The 17,177-nt window shown below is 47.2% G+C and overlaps 3 protein-coding genes across 3 annotated transcripts; 2 read left to right on the top strand and 1 right to left on the bottom strand.

Moving 5' to 3' along the window:
- Nucleotides 1-698: 698 nt before the first annotated feature.
- MCYG_04803 (conserved hypothetical protein) lies at nucleotides 699-1,647 on the bottom strand (the record flags this gene model as incomplete). The annotated part of the gene is made up of 2 exons (XM_002847020.1): nucleotides 699-1,479; nucleotides 1,538-1,647. 2 exons carry the CDS (start codon nucleotides 1,645-1,647, stop codon nucleotides 699-701), a joined length of 891 nt encoding a protein of 296 aa, XP_002847066.1.
- A 9,438-nt stretch (nucleotides 1,648-11,085) lies between these two features.
- MCYG_04802 (conserved hypothetical protein) lies at nucleotides 11,086-12,784 on the top strand (the record flags this gene model as incomplete). The annotated part of the gene is made up of 3 exons (XM_002847019.1): nucleotides 11,086-11,778; nucleotides 11,942-12,122; nucleotides 12,423-12,784. 3 exons carry the CDS (start codon nucleotides 11,086-11,088, stop codon nucleotides 12,782-12,784), a joined length of 1,236 nt encoding a protein of 411 aa, XP_002847065.1.
- A 1,476-nt stretch (nucleotides 12,785-14,260) lies between these two features.
- Nucleotides 14,261-16,383, top strand: MCYG_04801 (thiamine-4; the record flags this gene model as incomplete). The annotated part of the gene is made up of 9 exons (XM_002847018.1): nucleotides 14,261-14,313; nucleotides 14,374-14,555; nucleotides 14,653-14,735; nucleotides 14,822-15,339; nucleotides 15,402-15,552; nucleotides 15,730-15,838; nucleotides 15,901-16,116; nucleotides 16,190-16,307; nucleotides 16,335-16,383. 9 exons carry the CDS (start codon nucleotides 14,261-14,263, stop codon nucleotides 16,381-16,383), a joined length of 1,479 nt encoding a protein of 492 aa, XP_002847064.1.
- Nucleotides 16,384-17,177: the final 794 nt, after the last annotated feature.

The raw sequence follows: 17,177 nt of genomic DNA, 5'->3' as shown, positions 1-17,177 counted from the left end.
TTCAACAATCTTCATCAAAGGGTTGGTAGAAAGTTATATGATAGTAGCTTGCTACAGTTGCTACTATTACAGATTCCACAGTTATGTCTTCACCAGCTTCGTTTTTTTTCCTAGCACAGATTTGAAGTGGATATCCCGAGGTAAGGATTGCACATAACCGTTGCCAACGGCCTACTTGCCCCAATCTTTCGAGGCCAGGTTGACCTTTATTTATAAATCTGCACAGTGACAGTTCAATCTGAACCATATGTATATCATACTCAGAGTTTTGTACTCAAAATATAGATGTTGATCGATGGCTCTGCTTCCCAGTCACAATCAAATGCAGTTAAAAAGGAGGATAGCTTTAGTCGATACTCTTCTTTGATCCAACAAGATAAATCTTACTATGGTATGCCAATATGGCAACGAGAAGGACAATATGTCTTCATGCCAGCTGGGGGTAACCTACAATAGATCCATATAGTGCATACTGTTACGCCCTTACATCCGGGACCCCGCCTATGGCCTCTGGGGCTGGGAGGTTATCATGCCTCAATAGCTACAGTTGGATACCACGAAGAGTGTCATGGTAACGATCTATATCAATTTCAGGCAAAAGAGCACAAATATACAATTCTAACGAGCGATTTCGTTTATCCATAACCTTCACGCCCAGCGCCAAACTGAACCCGAGATGTAAACCCATGCACCTGACCCTATGCTGCAACCGCCATTTTCCTGCTATGTCTCCGCGGGATAAAGCCCTGCCCCCCGTTGCGCGGTAGTAGTCGAGAGCGGGACTGATTCTTTCGCGCCATCAGAACGAGCTCCTCCCATTTCTCATGCTCAATAATTTTCGTGGGCATGAAAAGGGGGTGAGGTGTGTCTTCAACATGGATTCGAGGCCGCCCATCAGCGGTGACACCGGGGCCATAGTTCAGGGTCCTATGTGGGATCTTATAGCCCGCATCGCGTATTTCAAAGCACTGATGGACGAGCTCCCGCGCACTCAAATCCATATAGACGGACCGATCATAAATTTCCGACCAGTAATCACAGCCCCAGAACTTGTCTTCCACGACGGCACTCGCAAGTGCGCCTAGCCAGAAGCTGAAATTTGGCAGTTGCATGCAGGGCTTCACGAGCCCGACGAGAACCATCCAGTTGGAAACGCGACAGGCAACGGCTACGATGCGGATCAACGGCTCAGAATGGAAGATGTGAAGGACAACGCAAGCAGGACAACCGTTTGTCGCACACCAGTCCGGCTCATCAGTGATTATAGAGCTGAGCCATGCAAAAGCGTTTCGTGCTCCACCATGGAAGGCTCTCTCTGGGTCTGATGATAGGTGGTCTGGGAGCGAACGGGATGCTAGATTGGTAGCATGGAGTAGGAGCTGTTTCAAGGGCATAAAGGCAGCATGAAGTATGTCTCGATGAAGTTCGAATTCTCTCTTGTCATCGGCTGTAACACTGAGCTCATGTGCAGGACAGAATCTGTAATCCATCAGCCGGAATAGCTCCGTTTAGAGATAATACCCTATCCAATGCTTACCGTAGCATCATATCCTCGCTCAGCTTGTTCCGAATAGCTCGAAATACGGGGTTTGAGACCAGCTCTTCCTCACCCCGCTTATTGACCTTCATGGGAGAAACAACCTTCATGGTGAAGCACTCTGGATTTTAATCAGCATCATCATGAAGCTGCCCTGCTGGTCATCGAACTTACAGCTTGATACGAGAATCAGGCCGTAAAGGCGGAGGAAAAGAGTCTAATGACAGATGAGCAATAGACAACAGCACAAGGATATGCCAGCAAGGAATAATAATATATTGAATGCAGCTTATTACATGGTCACATTCAATCAAACCAGGGCATGCCACCCTCGTCAGGCAGGCAGGCAGAGAGAGAGAGAGAGATGACCAGTTATTCTACATGCTGAAGATGAAGGCTTTTGCTTCAAGATTGAACTTGAAAACCAGGACGAGCCGAAGCTCAGGAAGCGACGAGCGTGCAGGTGCAAGTGTTAGCCTTCCTTCACCCGAGGGGACTCCTTCTCTCGCATAAAGCTTTCGAACGGAGAAGTTGGTATAGAGAGACGCACAAGGGTGAGAGAGCGCGCCCTGTGAAACACCTGGTATGTGCCAATCTCCGATATATATAAAAGGTACATAGTACCCAGGTGCATATATTAATCAACCGTCAGGTTAACAGGCCAAGAACAGCTCTTGCATTCGTCCAAAGGGAAATCGCTCAACGGTATATCTATAGGTGCAAGGATGACCCTTGAATGCTTTCGACTTCCATGCATCTCAGGACAGACGAGGGGGGTATCATAGTTCAGGTCGCCATCGCCGGTGATCATATGAAACCTCATCTATTGGATCGAAAATAGATATATTAACGTTTTCATAGATGCTTCCGGTTGCACAGCCTAGTAGTCTAGAAGCATCGAGGGTAACATTATCAGTGTTGGACGGAGCATAGTGTGTCAGGTCATTGATGTCGAGGCTTAGACTTAAATGCAACTAAACAAACGAGCTCTTCTCTCTTTTCCAGCAACAACTAAAGTCATTAGTTAGTTCCATGACGAAAAGCTTGTCTGATAGAGTTATGCTGCTAATTGAAGATCTGAGGATCCATATTTCTGGTCAATGTTCAACTGGCATCCCCTGTCGTCGATGCCTCTGCCATCAGCTTGAAGTCGAAGAGATCGGGTTACCGAACGATCCTTGAAACCAGATCTCCCGCTTGATAGGCAATCTCCATTCTCCGGAGGCGGCAGACATATCGGCACTGTGGACAATCCAGAGGCGGTTCGATACCCCATGTTCCGGCAAGAAGTGGATGATCGTGAGGAACCTCACATCAATTTATAGATATACAGGGATCCTGGAGGGGGTCAATATATCAGGCTTTGACGCCCAGGTTCAATATACACAACATCTAGCTACTTAAAATCGCTACTTGCCAAGGGAGCTACATATATCTGTTGGTTCAGGAACCGAAAAACCCAAACTCAGACGGATCTTCAAGAGCTCTCTCCATGACCATTTCTCATTTGGTTTTCGTTATGTTTGCTTTTTCTCCTTATCAACTAACTCAGGCTTGTTGCATGCATACATAGGGGTTGTCTCGTAACTATCGAACGGCACTTGGATGCGCTAGTGAAGCCGCGCTGCGGCAAGGGCTGGATGAGTTGACAGAAGCTTCGCAGATTCTCCGACAGCTTCGATGTTTACTCCGTACGGAGTATGTTCAGACCAGCCGGGTGAAGCCCAGTTTACCGTGGAAAGCTCCGGGTTTGCGTTAACTGGCTTATGTAAAAGACAACTTCCGTGACCCTTTTTTAGAACTATTTTTTCTCCGTCTTCTTATATATATTCGTGAAATTTGGGCTTTATCAAGCCTATCAATCCGCTGACGACATCGCTGAGCGCATTTCTTTTCAGCGGAATTAAATGAATGGATTAGGCAGCTCTACCCCCAGGTGGACGGACGGGCCCGTCTTTGTCAAGAGGCAGCCAATGATAAAAAGTGCGCAGGCTCTCAGGGAATCGGTTTGCCATTCTTTGCGACTTCGGGGGATGCTCTTGGGGGGCAATTCTCTGTTTATTATTCGCTTATTCCCGTTTCAACCAACAGCAGGTCTACACGAATCAACCTTCGACATTGGAACAAGGTTAGATATGAAGATGTTCATAGGATCAAATCATTTGGAGTCGACTATCTCCGCAAAAAGGTACTGACACCTCCTTGCCCCCTTCGACGAGAAGTTGGTATCTTGTGGTGCACCGGCGAATCAAAGAAATACGGACAAGCCATGGAGAACCCTACAAAAAGAAAGTTTCCCTGCGTTTTATATTTTGTGGCTCATTGATTGGCTTTCTTTCTTTTTGCTTGTATATAAATGATATTTCTTTTTCGTATTGTTTTTTTCGAGAATTGGATGAGGAATCTGCGATTTTTTCTTTGGGAGAGTTAGTTCCCGTGGCTTGGTGCTCAGCTTCCATCTTCCCGGCTAGTGACAAGACTAGGGAAGCTAACTTGGTGCTCGAAACGTGGAAAATCATGGGGATGGAAGCGCACGCTACTAACGTTGCACATCCAGAAGCAGGATGGAAGAATTCGTCAAATTCTCCCGTTGTTCGACGTACGACGTACTATACACCTGGAGTTTATAATTGCACCTGCACGGAGTATGGAAGGTAAGAGACGGAACAATGAAGTTGATGTCATGCCATGCACCCGGCTTCCGTATATGTACGTACTCCATACCTCCGTACTCAACAGCCAACATGTCTTTCTTTTTCTGTTTCCACCCCTTTTTTTTACATCTTCTTCATTGGCAGAATCTTGAACGCCGGCGAAAACACGAGCCGGCCATGCTGGGGTCAGGGTAGATTGACTCCCAAGCAGGAGACAACAAATCCATTTGTATAGTCAATCTGTTCAAGTTCGCACAGACTTGAGGGGCCGAACGTAATAAGTGAGCGGTGTGCTTCATGCAATGAGGCAAAACAGGAATTTGGAATGTATGAACATTGGCTGATTCCAGTCTATTTTTGTTGATTACGCCATACCCAGAGTTATCTTGTTGCCCCTGTTTGATCCTTTCAGGGATCGGAAGAGGCCTGAATGCGGGCAGTATATCCCTTTCCTGCTGTTTCTGAGAGGTCTGGCTCAGATTCTACTTTCTGCACTATAGAACCGGAAGGGTGAATCGGATGTATTTGTTTCGCAATGCTCTGTTCCCCATGACGCCGAGACTTACGTACTCCGTATACACGTAAGATTAGCGATGGGTATACTTTTTTATCTCGCATGGAATATGACCCGTTAAGATCGAGGTTGAGTTATGGGCTACGCCCTTTGGGAAGCAGGTCAGAAACGATGATCGATGCCAATTGGTTCAGACAGCCGCCTCTCCTCTAAATTTCTCAGTATTGTCCTACACCCTAATGCCGCAGAGCAGGGATCAAAAAGGTTTCCGGATCCGAGGAGTTTTGACTGAATTTTTGGTTCAGAGTGGCGGTGGTGGCCATGGTCAAGACAGGTAAAATGCACGATTGGATCGTCAACCCTTGTCTTTCGTTTCTTGCTTGTCAGCCGACCCTCTTGCTGATATCTCTTGTGCCTCTCCTGTGCCTCTCTTGTGTCACCGAGAATACACTGTTTTAAACGAAGAAGTAATATTTAAAAATGGCCAAGTAAAAACATGGCGGTCATACCTTTCGTCGTGTTCTAGAACTTGATAAGGAATCATTCCTTCAACACGTGGAATAATGAGGGAAAAGTGAACAGTTGTGACAGTTGTGTACCTCGTATATACGAATATGAAAAAGGAAATCAAGGAGACTCTATTGCTTGGATGAGGAGTAGGAACTCTGTGCACTCTGTTGCGGCGCTGGGCAACGGGGTCCGTCCGACTATTTTCATTTTCATGCAAGATGTGCAACAGGCTGTCCCCTGGATTGTTTCCTCCCCCTGTTCCTTGAACAAGAACGGATCGTGGTCGTCCCGTGAACATACCGAGCTTCAATGGGGAAGAGAACTGCTCTAGGGCTCCATACTGCGGAGACAGAACGATGATCATAATGTACGTATTATAAAGGTGTTGACACAAGAGTGAAATCCTTCCCCCACAGCATATTGTGGGAATATGTTTGCTCCATATCAAACGGAGCTGTCAATCGAGGAACCGTTTTAAACGCCGACATGCTCACGCCATAAAGTAATCAGGGTTAATTTGAGCTTCCTGCATGTTTATATTCAGCTGCTGTGTGGTACACTAAAGGGCTAGTTCCCATCGGCTAACGAGTACCCTTCTTTCTAAGAGAAAGTGAGGGGGGAGAAGCTTGGTGCCTGATGATCGTAGATCTGGCTTTGAGGCTCGAAGGATGGAGTACATGGTCGAGATACTTCAGATACTTCCATGGTGAAGAAATGGTAGTAAGAATTTAGAAGCAATGAGGCTTGAAACTTCAAGTGCCACCCACCCTTCGGCGTAGAGCAGATGTCATTCGTTGGAGATATGAACAGTGTTTCCAACCAGTGGAAGAAATGCCAAAATACCTTGGTCTTCTGATGTAAGGTTTTCCATGGGCAGTTGGATTGTTTCAGTACCATTCCCCAGAAGCTTTTAGAGTGTCCTCCATAGCATGTACTATGTATGTATATGTTCTGTCATACGGAGTACTTCGTGTGTATACATAGTATGTACTTATACCAAAAGCTTGGGTCAGCACCAGCGCCTGTGGTTCTATTTTCAACTTTGCCCTTTTTTTTCTCGAGCAAACATAGTATGTTCCTCGTCTCGTATTCTTGTCTAGATGGAATGCGATGGCGCCATGAGATGTGGCCATGAGGCTAGACTAAGCGTGTGAGGGCGTGAAGGAGGGCCGAAGGTCAGCCATCCACGTTTCGTCAAAGGCGGCCGCGACCTGGATTAAACCTCACGCTGGTCGAAAGCTTGTTGCGCATGGCCTTTGGGGATTTGGAAATGGCGATGAAAACAGGCTAGTTATTGAGAACACCCCGTATTTATAAATACTTGCCTGTTACTGGGGCGTGTGCCTCCATACGTCGCAGGTACGCCGCACAGTGGTCTTGCACGTAATTACTTGTCCCTGAAGCGAGGATTGACGGACGCCCTCGCTTGATTACTATCATGATCATTATATTTTGCTGGGTTAATCGCGGCTCCGATAAATAAAGGGAGTGGAGTTGGGTTGAGGGAAGGGGATGGAAGGATGAGTGGAAGGAAGGTATTTATTTTGACACAAACTGAGTCAGAAACGTGCATTGGGCATGTCTGTTGCTTGGGAACGAGGTACCAAGTCCATGGAGAGGAGATTCATATGGGCCACTTCATCCAGGTTCCTAGTAGCAGGCAGCGTGTGACCTCATGCAGGCTGCCCTACATAGTTGAAGGACCAGGGAGACGAGAGGACGGTGCCTCTGAATCCTACATATATAGTAAGCGCAAGGTCAGGCCCTCACATGGTACGATGAAAGACCGCGCAATCTCAAAAAAAAAAAAAAAAAAAACAGGCTCGTTTTAATCACACGCTGACTGGGGTGCTCAAAGGCGGTACCGGAGTGTATTCCTGGTTCGTCAGTAACAGGCCAAACCGTTGTATGGAGTATGATATATATATGCCTGTAAAGAATCACTTTCCAGACAAGGATAATGAATTTATATTCTCTACTCATCGAGGTGTGGTCGTTTCTGCAGCCCTTTTTTATGCACAGTGTGAAGGGAGCAAAAAGCAGCTAAAACGGCTGTTAGCCTGCCGGAGAATTTCTTTAGTGTTTGTAATTAACAATGCCTGACGTATAGCTGGGATGAGTATATTCATATAGAGGAGCACTTAATTCATGACCTTTTAAGTCAGCCAACCCATGTCATGACATCTTAATATCCTTAACTTACTCTTTATGGAAAAGGAGCGGACACACAGACCCTCTAGAGGACAGCTTTTTTAGCACCCATGCAGGATGCTCCATCCTTACCCCCTACTCCATACATAGTACATCCCTCCATCCTGCGGGCAGGCAAAGAGAGGTGTGCCAGTCCCAGTCCCACTTGCCAGTCGGATGCAACTTCATACGGAGCCTGGCTCTAAAGCGATAGATTGCAGTGGGCAGGATCTTTGTTGATGCATGATTTATTCTATTTCAGCATTACATATGGAGTATAGAGTGTAACGCTAAGCCCCAGGTTTGGGCTCCCTTGGTCTTCTTGTCTTTTCTTTTTCCCCTTTTCTTCCTTTCTTTTTCTTTTTCTTTCTTTGCCATTTCTGTACGGAGTAGTCGGCGGACGACCGATGCCCAGCGAAAAGAGGGTGGATATAGGATGATCCGCGACGAGCAGCAGCTAGGCCAGGCCAGAGTGGAAATAATTAACGGGAATTAGCTTAATCCTAGAGGAGACGAGCCGCGTTATACTTTTAGGCGGTATCGACTAGTAACTGGGGCTCTCCCAAACCATCGTGCATGGACTTGGCCGTGGTGCCTGGTTGGCCTGTCTGCTCCATCGATCGCTCTGTATGCGCGGGGAGTCTATCGGGGACCATCAACCTCCCCGACAGGATCTCTGGTTCATCTTGTGCTCCCATTATATGCATGGGAATGTGATGATTTTCGAATGTGAAATAACATCAAGAAAGAAAGAAGAAAAGTCGATGAAGCGACGTCAAAAGAAAATTCAAGTCACGGGACAAGTCACGGGGACGGGACGGTCTATCGTTCATCCGAAAAGTCTCGTGATCAGGCTAAACTTCTTCCGTCTTTTTCCAGCCGAAAGAAGGAAGAAAAATAAAAAAAAAAAAAAACTCCCAACTTCGCCTTCTTAGTCAGAGAGCCCAAGTTATTTTTTCCACCTCGACCGTCTGCGCCATACGCAGTAACGCCCTTATTTTATTTACCCTTTTCCCCTTTTTCTTCATCGCTGGTTGGGCGTTGTTGGTTACGCTAGCGGACACGCTAGTATTGCTCTCGTAAAGGGCTGTAAAAAAATACTCCAAGTGTCGAGGTACGTCTCCCTCCCTCTCTAACCCCACGGTGGGTGTCGTTGGAACCAAACCCTTAGCTCGAGAAGAGACTACCAGCTGTCCGAGTACCCCTGGTTGCATATATATATGTACTATACTTACCAGCCACGAGTTGATGCTAATAACAACCTTGCTAGGCTCCTTTTTTGGCTTCTAAAATTGATTAGCCAGGGCTGACCAGGGCAGGGATCCTCAAACTGAGATCCAAACTGCTGTCTCCAAGAAGCAGCACACGGCGGCCGACCCAACGTCAACAACGCAAGAGGAAGACAAAAGAAAACATAACAGTGGAAAAGGTCCCCCGTACACGGGGGTACGGAGTGAGGAGAGCAAGAGACTTGAACGGCAACTTCTCACTCTTTCACCCGTATTTGTCCTCATCAAATCACGGAAGAAAAAGCAAAAAAGAAACGAGAAACGAAGACAAAAAGTATATCAGAAAGAAGTTATTGAGAGTGAGAGAGTGGCAGGACTCCACACGGTCGTCCACACTCCATAGTACTTCTCGAACTCTCCTGCGCAAACCCTGTCTTGGTTCTCGGTGCACCTTTTTTTACACTCACAAAGGTGGAGTTGAGTTCCCCATCGGCATACTGCGGTATCCGGAACTTCTCGCCTCCTCCCCCCTTCCCAACGCAAAAAAAAAAAAAAGAGAGAGATAGGGAACAGACATAATCCCCTTTCTTGGAGATATATGCGCACGGCGTCGTATTGCTCTGGGAATCTCTCGCCTCACCTTTAGGACGCTTTCAAGCTATCATATTGTTTCCTCAGACAAGAGAGAAACACAAAGTGAAGGTGATAATTCGGGCCAGACTATGGGAAAGAGATTGAGGGAGCTTTGATTGGGGGAAAATCACCTAACGAATACACGTTATATTTCTTATACTTCGCTTGTGATTGCGCGCCCACGGAAGGAAGAACATCTGCGAGAGGCCAAAATTATAAAATTACGTCTCCACAGCCAACCAGACGATCCACACGCCTCTTTTTTTTTTTTTTTTTTTTTTTTTGCAAGAACAAAAAATCTCACCTTTTCGTCTTTCCTTCACCCAGTTGGTATCTATACCGCAAGCCGCCAGTACGCCATCTTACGCCAATACTATCCTCCTTCAGCTCGGCCAGAGGTGCCGCGTCCAACAAGTACTGGTACCGCTCCCTTTTTTTTGGGAGCTCTCTTCTGCTTAATTTCCGTGATTAGGTTCAAACAACAAGAACGTGACAGAAAAAGAGGAGCAAAAAACGGCCAATAGTGCTGCCACTCATTTTGCGTATCCTCTTCATCTCCAACACTCATTCCTCCTCGTTCGAGAAGGAAGAAACAACCAAAGGAAAAGGGAGCCTTCAGATAACTCTCCATTCCATAATTATACACAACTCCTCGTGAGATCCACTTGGCGGATCCCTATTATTATTATTTTATTTTTTCCCAGCAATTGGGCCATCGCCTCGGTGCAAAACCCAAACGGACAAGCCAGACAAAAAGCAAAAAGGGGGATATCATTTTTCATTCGTTCCAACTCCTCTTCCAAAGGCCCACCCTTGATAGACGCTCCAAACTACCCTTTTTAACGGACAGTTGGGAGGTTGGATTTTTTGGGTCAAAAACCGGCCGCCTTGCCACCGTCTCAGCACTACGACCGAAAGTCCTTCTTTTTCAGCTAGGAACATTCCAACCCTTCCTTTTTAGTCTCATTCCATCTCGAAACAGACGCTATTAATATTCCCTTACCCTTCCATTGACTTTGGCGCTACTGCGAATCGATCACCAGGTGCTGTCAGCAACGAAATAGCAACACACGCTACCGTCTAGACGTCCCGATTGGAAATAAAACCATACTCTCTTCGTACTGGTGTCCTTTCCAAGGTTTATCCTCTTTTTTTTTATATTTTATTTTTCGCTTGCGACCTGCTTAAACTTTTCCGGTTTCTCCCTGGTTCACGCGGCTTCTTCCCCCTAAAGTTGACGGACAACGGGCACTTAAGCACGCTATATTTGAGAAGTGCATATCCAAGCACACCAGCAAAGAAAAAAAAAAGGGAAGAAGAAGGAGAAGAAGAAGCCCCCTTCTCCACGCGACCGTTCTTGACAAAGCAAACAATAAGGGCAAACCATCCTCCCCCAAGCCCTTTTCGAACTACTCTTAAATCCAACCCTAGTTCGTTTCCACGAGCAGTTCGGCGCGTCAAATTCCATCTTTGTTTTTTTACTTCTTCGACTTACTTTCTCACACCGACGGCTCAACTACCAGCTCCCGCTAAGAAAAACCCCCCCGACTCTTAGCTTCTTCATCCCCCTTCGCTGGACCGGTCTTTACTAGCTGGACAAGCTTCCAACTTATTCTCTATCTCTATTAAATTCGATTTACCTTGCCATCTTGTCCTTTCAACAAATAAAATCCATTGGCGCGCACCAGCCCCCTCGCTCTTTGACTTACTACTACCTGGTTTGAGGTAATTCGTTGGAGGAAAAAGAGGGAGAAGAAAAATAAAATAGCATAAGGGGGCTTCGTTACCGTTGACCAGACGCGACCAAAGCTATCTTTTATGGACAGGCCTGCTTCCGACTACGCGCAGCCAGGTTTGAGCCCTCAATATCCAAGTCTCCCGGAGACACAGTCTGAACAATCAGCTGCAGATCAGGCAACTGCTGCTGCTGCCGTCGCATCCCCTACCCAAACCGAAGCTCGTCGAACTCCCCAATCCCAATACTCGGCACCTCCAGAACCTCGATCGGGCGGTATCTCATCTTCGAATACCCCCCAACCAGACTACGGCTTGCACCAGAACGCTTCCCATCCACCACCGCCTCCGGCCGCCGCGCGCCCATCTCCCTACCCTGAATATTTGACGCGCCAACCCCAGTACCACCACGCACCTCATACCCAAGCCGGCGGGCCGCCAGGTATGGCTCAAGCAACAAGTCCGTCCATGAACCCGCAAGATGGGCAGCAGAGTGACCATCGAAGTCCCGCGCAAGTTAAGTCTGACACCGAGGTTCCTATAGATCCCTCGATTGCAGCCTCGAGCCCGTCCTATCCTCCACCATACTCTCCCTACGCTCCTCAGAGCCACGACATGGCGCAATACCAAAGTCATCCACCGCAGATGTACGCTCGTCCGGACTGGCCACACCAATATGGAGGCCACCAGCCAGGCATGCCCGGCCCTTATAGCTCCCCGGCTTCAGCAGTGAGTTCAGCTTCCCCCGCTGCCACCGCTGGGCCACGACCTGGACAGGTATGGATCACTTTTCTCTTTCCCCTTCCTATTTTCGTTATTTTATATATACATATTCTCTTTGGGCACGTTTCTTATGCCACATAACCACCAGTGGACTGAACAGGCCATCTGATGTGTTTTCTTCTTCTTTGTCTTGCATTAGACTCATTATAGATCCCAGGTCTTTTCATTCGTGCCTATCCCCGGCTCCCAACAACATAAGCGACCTAGACGACGATATGAAGAGATTGAGCGAATGTACAAGTGCGGATGGAATGGATGTGAAAAGGCCTATGGCACACTAAATCATCTCAATGCACACGTCACAATGCAGTCACACGGTGCTAAGAGATCTCCAGATGGTTTGTCCCCCCTATCCTTCCATTCTTCCTATCCTTGTGTTTTACAGGCCTACTCTATTATCTTCCTTGCCGTCTCCTGGCCCCCTTGCATCCCTTAGTCTGTGTAACAGAAGCCTTGTTGCCGGTCGAAGCTGCAAGTTTGTGGAGTGTGCAGTAGCGTCGTAAACCATCCCCAAAACTTAAGCATTACCCTTCCAGTGCCAAGACATGCTAAGCTAGCACCAACTTTCTATCCCACGATTTCAACAACTACTACTTCTCTGCTGGCTTATTACTAACCAAATCATGATATCTGAATAGAATTCAAGGAGATCCGCAAGGAGTGGAAAGCTCGCAAGAAGGAAGAAGACAACCAGCGCAAAGCTGCGGAAGAGAGAGAAAGGGCCGCACAGGCTAACCAGGTTGACAACAATGGTGGCCCAAGTGGAAGTGGCCAACCTAGCCAACCAACTACCTCCTATGCTGCCGGTGTTCGGCCTCAGCTGCCGCCAATAGGCTATCAGCCAGCAGACGGTCAAGTGCCAGGTCAGTACGGTGCTTCTCCTGGTGGTTTAGTCTATCCAGCTGGCAATGGCCAGATGCCTGCAACCTACTCTCCAAGCTACCCCCATTCCCCTTATGGTCAGGGCAGTCCGGTCTACCCACAACCACCGCGTGAGTGAAGTCACACGACCCTATTTTCTTGTCTTGTCTCTTTTCATCTTCCCCTCTAGCCTTTCCTCTGCATAATATTTAATCCCCACCTTTGCTTTTGCTTTATTGCCCGAACATTGCCCTCTGCCTATGTTTCCGAACCATTGTATAGAACATTGGTGCATTAACCCACTTCTCATCCTTTTTTTATTCCCACCTGGCGAGATACGGCAAATATCTGGGCAAATTTCTCTTGCATGTCATACGTTCCTTCTCCTTGTGAGGTTAAAAGGAAGGGGAAACAAGCAAAGGCTGATCCAACTCATCCCATTGGCGATGCTGACAGCTAACATGATCCTCCCAGAGAACCAGTCCAACAACTATCCATAAAATAATCTAATCAAGACTGTGGAATACCCCTTTTTCTCTACCCCCTCTTTACGCCAAACCCTCCCCCTCGTCTGTTGATGCTCCAGTTACTCTAATTGCGTTATTCACGATCTTCTTCCCCCGTCGCCTCTCCCACTACGCGCCCTCTCCCCTGTGCCCGGCATTTTTACTCCATTACATACATTTTATCACCAGCAATGGCTTGTTACCCTCTTAGTTTTTGCTTTCTACTTACCCGCCGTCGCCCAACCCCATCATAACTGGATGAAGAAAGGGGGAGAAATTACTAGATAATCCTAATATGTTTGGTGGGAGCCGGGACATCCCACCTACATCACCTTGTGCTTCTTCTCTTCCCTCTCAGAATTTTCATTACCGCGTCAGTCCTTCGATCGGCATGGCCCTACAATGTCTCTATTGAATTTTGATATCCATCTCGCCCTGTCTTGTTTTTCTCTTTACCTACTATGTTTTGCCTTTCTTATGTCTCTGCGCTCAATTCGTCTCAAATAGAGGAGGAACCTTCGCCCTCACACTTAATGTGTACCGGGGATCATCGAAGCGAAAGGAAACGGGAAAAGGAACATGAAGTCAAGCCCTTTTTTTAATTTTCACGAGCAAATGGAATGAAACCAAAATATCTTGGTAACAACTCTAGAGGCAAATGGTGGTGGTGGGCGGCGGACGGAAGGCGTAACGTTCAATTTCTTTATTTGCTTCTCGCGTTCTTGTTTTCCTGCCAGGGGTTGCTGGTTGTTGGTTAGGAGGTTTGGGGGGTTTTTTGCATGATATTGATGTTTTTTTTATCCTGCTGCTGTTGCTCTTTTAATATGTTTATTAACCTCTATTACCATCTCTTTTTGATGCCGTTTGGCTGCCGATTGTTTAAAATGCTGTATCTATGTTTATTGTCACTCCTCTCTTAGCTTTGTTAATCACACTTGTTTCTAGTATGTTATTCCGTCAGTATCAAATTGTGTACTTTGCATTTTATGCGTATAGCTCAAGGCGATGTCAAGGCGGGCGTTTAGTTATGCCGAGGCGGGGATTTCACGCAGGCAGTCGACTTCCTCGCCATAAACATCATAGCCAGACATCAGTGAATTGTCAAGACAATGGGACTGAAGCGGGTTCTTGTTATTGCAGGCTCAGACAGCTCGGGGGGAGCGTAAGTATCTGTCCATATCAGCTGGAATCAAGAGAAGTATTCATTCTAATCATTAGATAGAGGCCTGGAGGCGGACCAGCGAGTGCTCACTGCCCATGGCTGCTATGCACTCACGGCGACGACTGCATTGACAGCACAGAATACGCTTGGAGTACAGGATATCCATGTTATACCAACGGAGTTTGTGAGAAAGCAGATCAGAGCCGGGTTGGAGGATGTGGGCGCGGATGGTGTAAAGATAGGTACGTTGCGGGTTATGGGCCGTCTCCGTTTCCTTTCGAGATTCAAGGCTGGAGTAGAATGTATTAAAGACTCGAGGATGTTAACATGTATTCCTAGGAATGCTGGCGTCCATGGAAACGGCAGTCATGGTGGCGGAGGAATTGAAAGCACATAAAGTGCCCTCGATCACATTAGACCCTGTATGTTCGTCCAGTTGAGGTCGACAGCGACGATACTGGTCTAACTGTTAATTTAAAAGGTCATGATATCTACTAGCGGCTCGCAGCTGCTACCTCCAGATGCAGTGAAAGCAGTACGAGAGAATCTACTGCCAATAACCACCGTTCTTACCCCGAATATCCCGGAGGCAGTTCTCCTGCTTCGAGACTCGGGTGTAGACGTCAAGGAGCCTGGAAATCTAGATGATGCAATCGCTCTTGCAAAAAATATCCATCAGCTTGGTCCAAAGCATATACTGTTAAAAGGTGGCCATCTGCCCCTGAATGCTCAGCGACAGAAGCCTACCTCAGACGAAGATGCGGCTATTGTCGTTGATATCTTGTACGACGGCGTGGAAGTGACATTGATCGAGGCTAATTTCTCGAGATCTAAGAATACGCACGGCACAGGATGTTCTCTTGCATCGGCGATTGCGGCAAACCTTGCTAGCGAGATGGAGATGACCCGAGCAGTACGTGAGGCATGTCGATATGTTGAAGCTGGGATAAATACCAGCACTGATCTGGGGAAGGGGAATGGTCCAATTAATCATTTCCATTCCCTCTACTTCTTGCCTTATGCACCGTGAGTGTCCACCCATAGTCTTACATGTGAATTGACGCAAATAACTGATGGTAGGCATGCAGGGGACATTTTATTGATTATATCCTAGAACGACCTGACGTCCAGCCGGTATGGAAGGCCTTCACAGAACATGAATTCGTGCAGAAGCTTTCAGTTGGAACGCTGCCTGTCGAGAACTTCAAGTGGTACCTTGTTCAAGACTATCTATATCTAGTACGTGGACGCTTATCGGCATAGGGCCTGCCTACATCCTAATGTTAGTTTATAGGTACACTTTGCACGAAGCAATGCACTGGCTGCATATAAGAACTATAGCATGGGCGACATCGCTATGGTAGGAGAACATGCACGGAAAGCGACAAGAAACCATCTGCTGACATGCGTGTCTAGTCCTCAAAGATCGTCCTCCACATCCAACACGAAATGAAACTGCATCTTGACTACTGTGCCTCGTTCGGGCTATCCAAGGAGGACATCGAAAACTCCAAAGAAAGCCTAAGTGAGCCTTGCCGTGCCGGAGTCAACATTCTCACCTCGCAGTGGATGCTAACTTGCACATAGCCTGCACGGCATACAGCCGATATATTCTAGATATCGGCCACTCGGGCGACCGGTTGGCTCTCCAGTTCGCACTGGCTCCCTGCCTCCTTGGCTATGGAGCCATTGCCCAAAGACTCTTCCACGCTGACGAAAGTGTCAGAGAAGGTAATAACTATTGGAAGTGGGTTGAAAATTATGTCGCAGAAGATTACTCCGAGGCCGTCAAGCTAGGTTCAGGTAAGCAATTTCCGTATATTTCTCTCCATACCGGATGTCTATGAGCATCGCTAACAACAGGTATCCCGGACAGCCATGCTCGAGAAGCATTCAAGAAGCATATCACCCTCTCGCGTGGAGGAGCTGGTTCAGATATTTGTTCGAGCAACGGAGCTCGAGATCGGGTTTTGGGATATGGGGCTGAAGGGGGAGTAGGTGTTATGCCGTGTCTTATATAGTTCTATCTGGGCCAGTGTCAGGTCATTTGCAATAATAAGCACCTTCTAAACACCACACAATCATTAGAATAACAAACAGCTGCCCTCAAATATATAATATATAGAACTCTTCCTCTTGCTCTCTGTATAACAAAAACTTAGTCAGCAGCCGAGGCGAGCTTACATAATATAATCCACGTGATTACCATATTATATAATCCGGTTTAACTTTTTTACTTTCCGAAAAGAAAAAATTTTGACAAAAAAAAAAGTTTTCTGAATTTTTTTTTTCCCTCGAACTTTTATAAATTAATTATTTCGCCGCAAAAAAGCCTTCGCTTCCTCTTCATCAACAACTCCCCAACTCACCCTTTTTTCCTTTTCTCTGCTGTCACTCTCTCTTCTCGCCTAGTACAGGACAAGAGGATTCGTGACGATAGCTTTTTCTCTTGCTGCTCAAGAAAACTCCTCTTCTATCTCCTCGACCATGTCTTACGGCGGTGGCGGCTACCGGGACCACCAGGGTGGTGGTGGAGGTGGTGGTTACAACTCTAGGTAAGCATAAGCTGGTCTATCTCAGTTCTATCTATCTCTCTCTCTGGATGGAGCGACCGTCCGGGAGTGGTAATAGTGTCCTGGCTCTGTTCAAGTATTTTCAAGACGTCCACTAACTCATTCAAGACACAGAGGTGGCGGCGGCGGTTATCAAGGAGGAAGCAACGGATACTCCAACGGCCACTCAAACGGTCCCAGCTCGTATGGTGGTGGTTTTGGAGGTGGTTATGGTGCTGGCGGCGCGGTGGTGACAGGATGTCAAACCTCGGCGCTGGCCTGAAGACACAACAGTGGGGTATGTTTTAGATA

This window comes from Microsporum canis, genomic scaffold (genome assembly GCF_000151145.1).
Source record: "Microsporum canis CBS 113480 supercont1.4 genomic scaffold, whole genome shotgun sequence".
Lineage (NCBI taxonomy): Eukaryota > Fungi > Ascomycota > Eurotiomycetes > Onygenales > Arthrodermataceae > Microsporum > Microsporum canis.
This window is presented reverse-complemented; position numbering and strand designations above follow the sequence as displayed.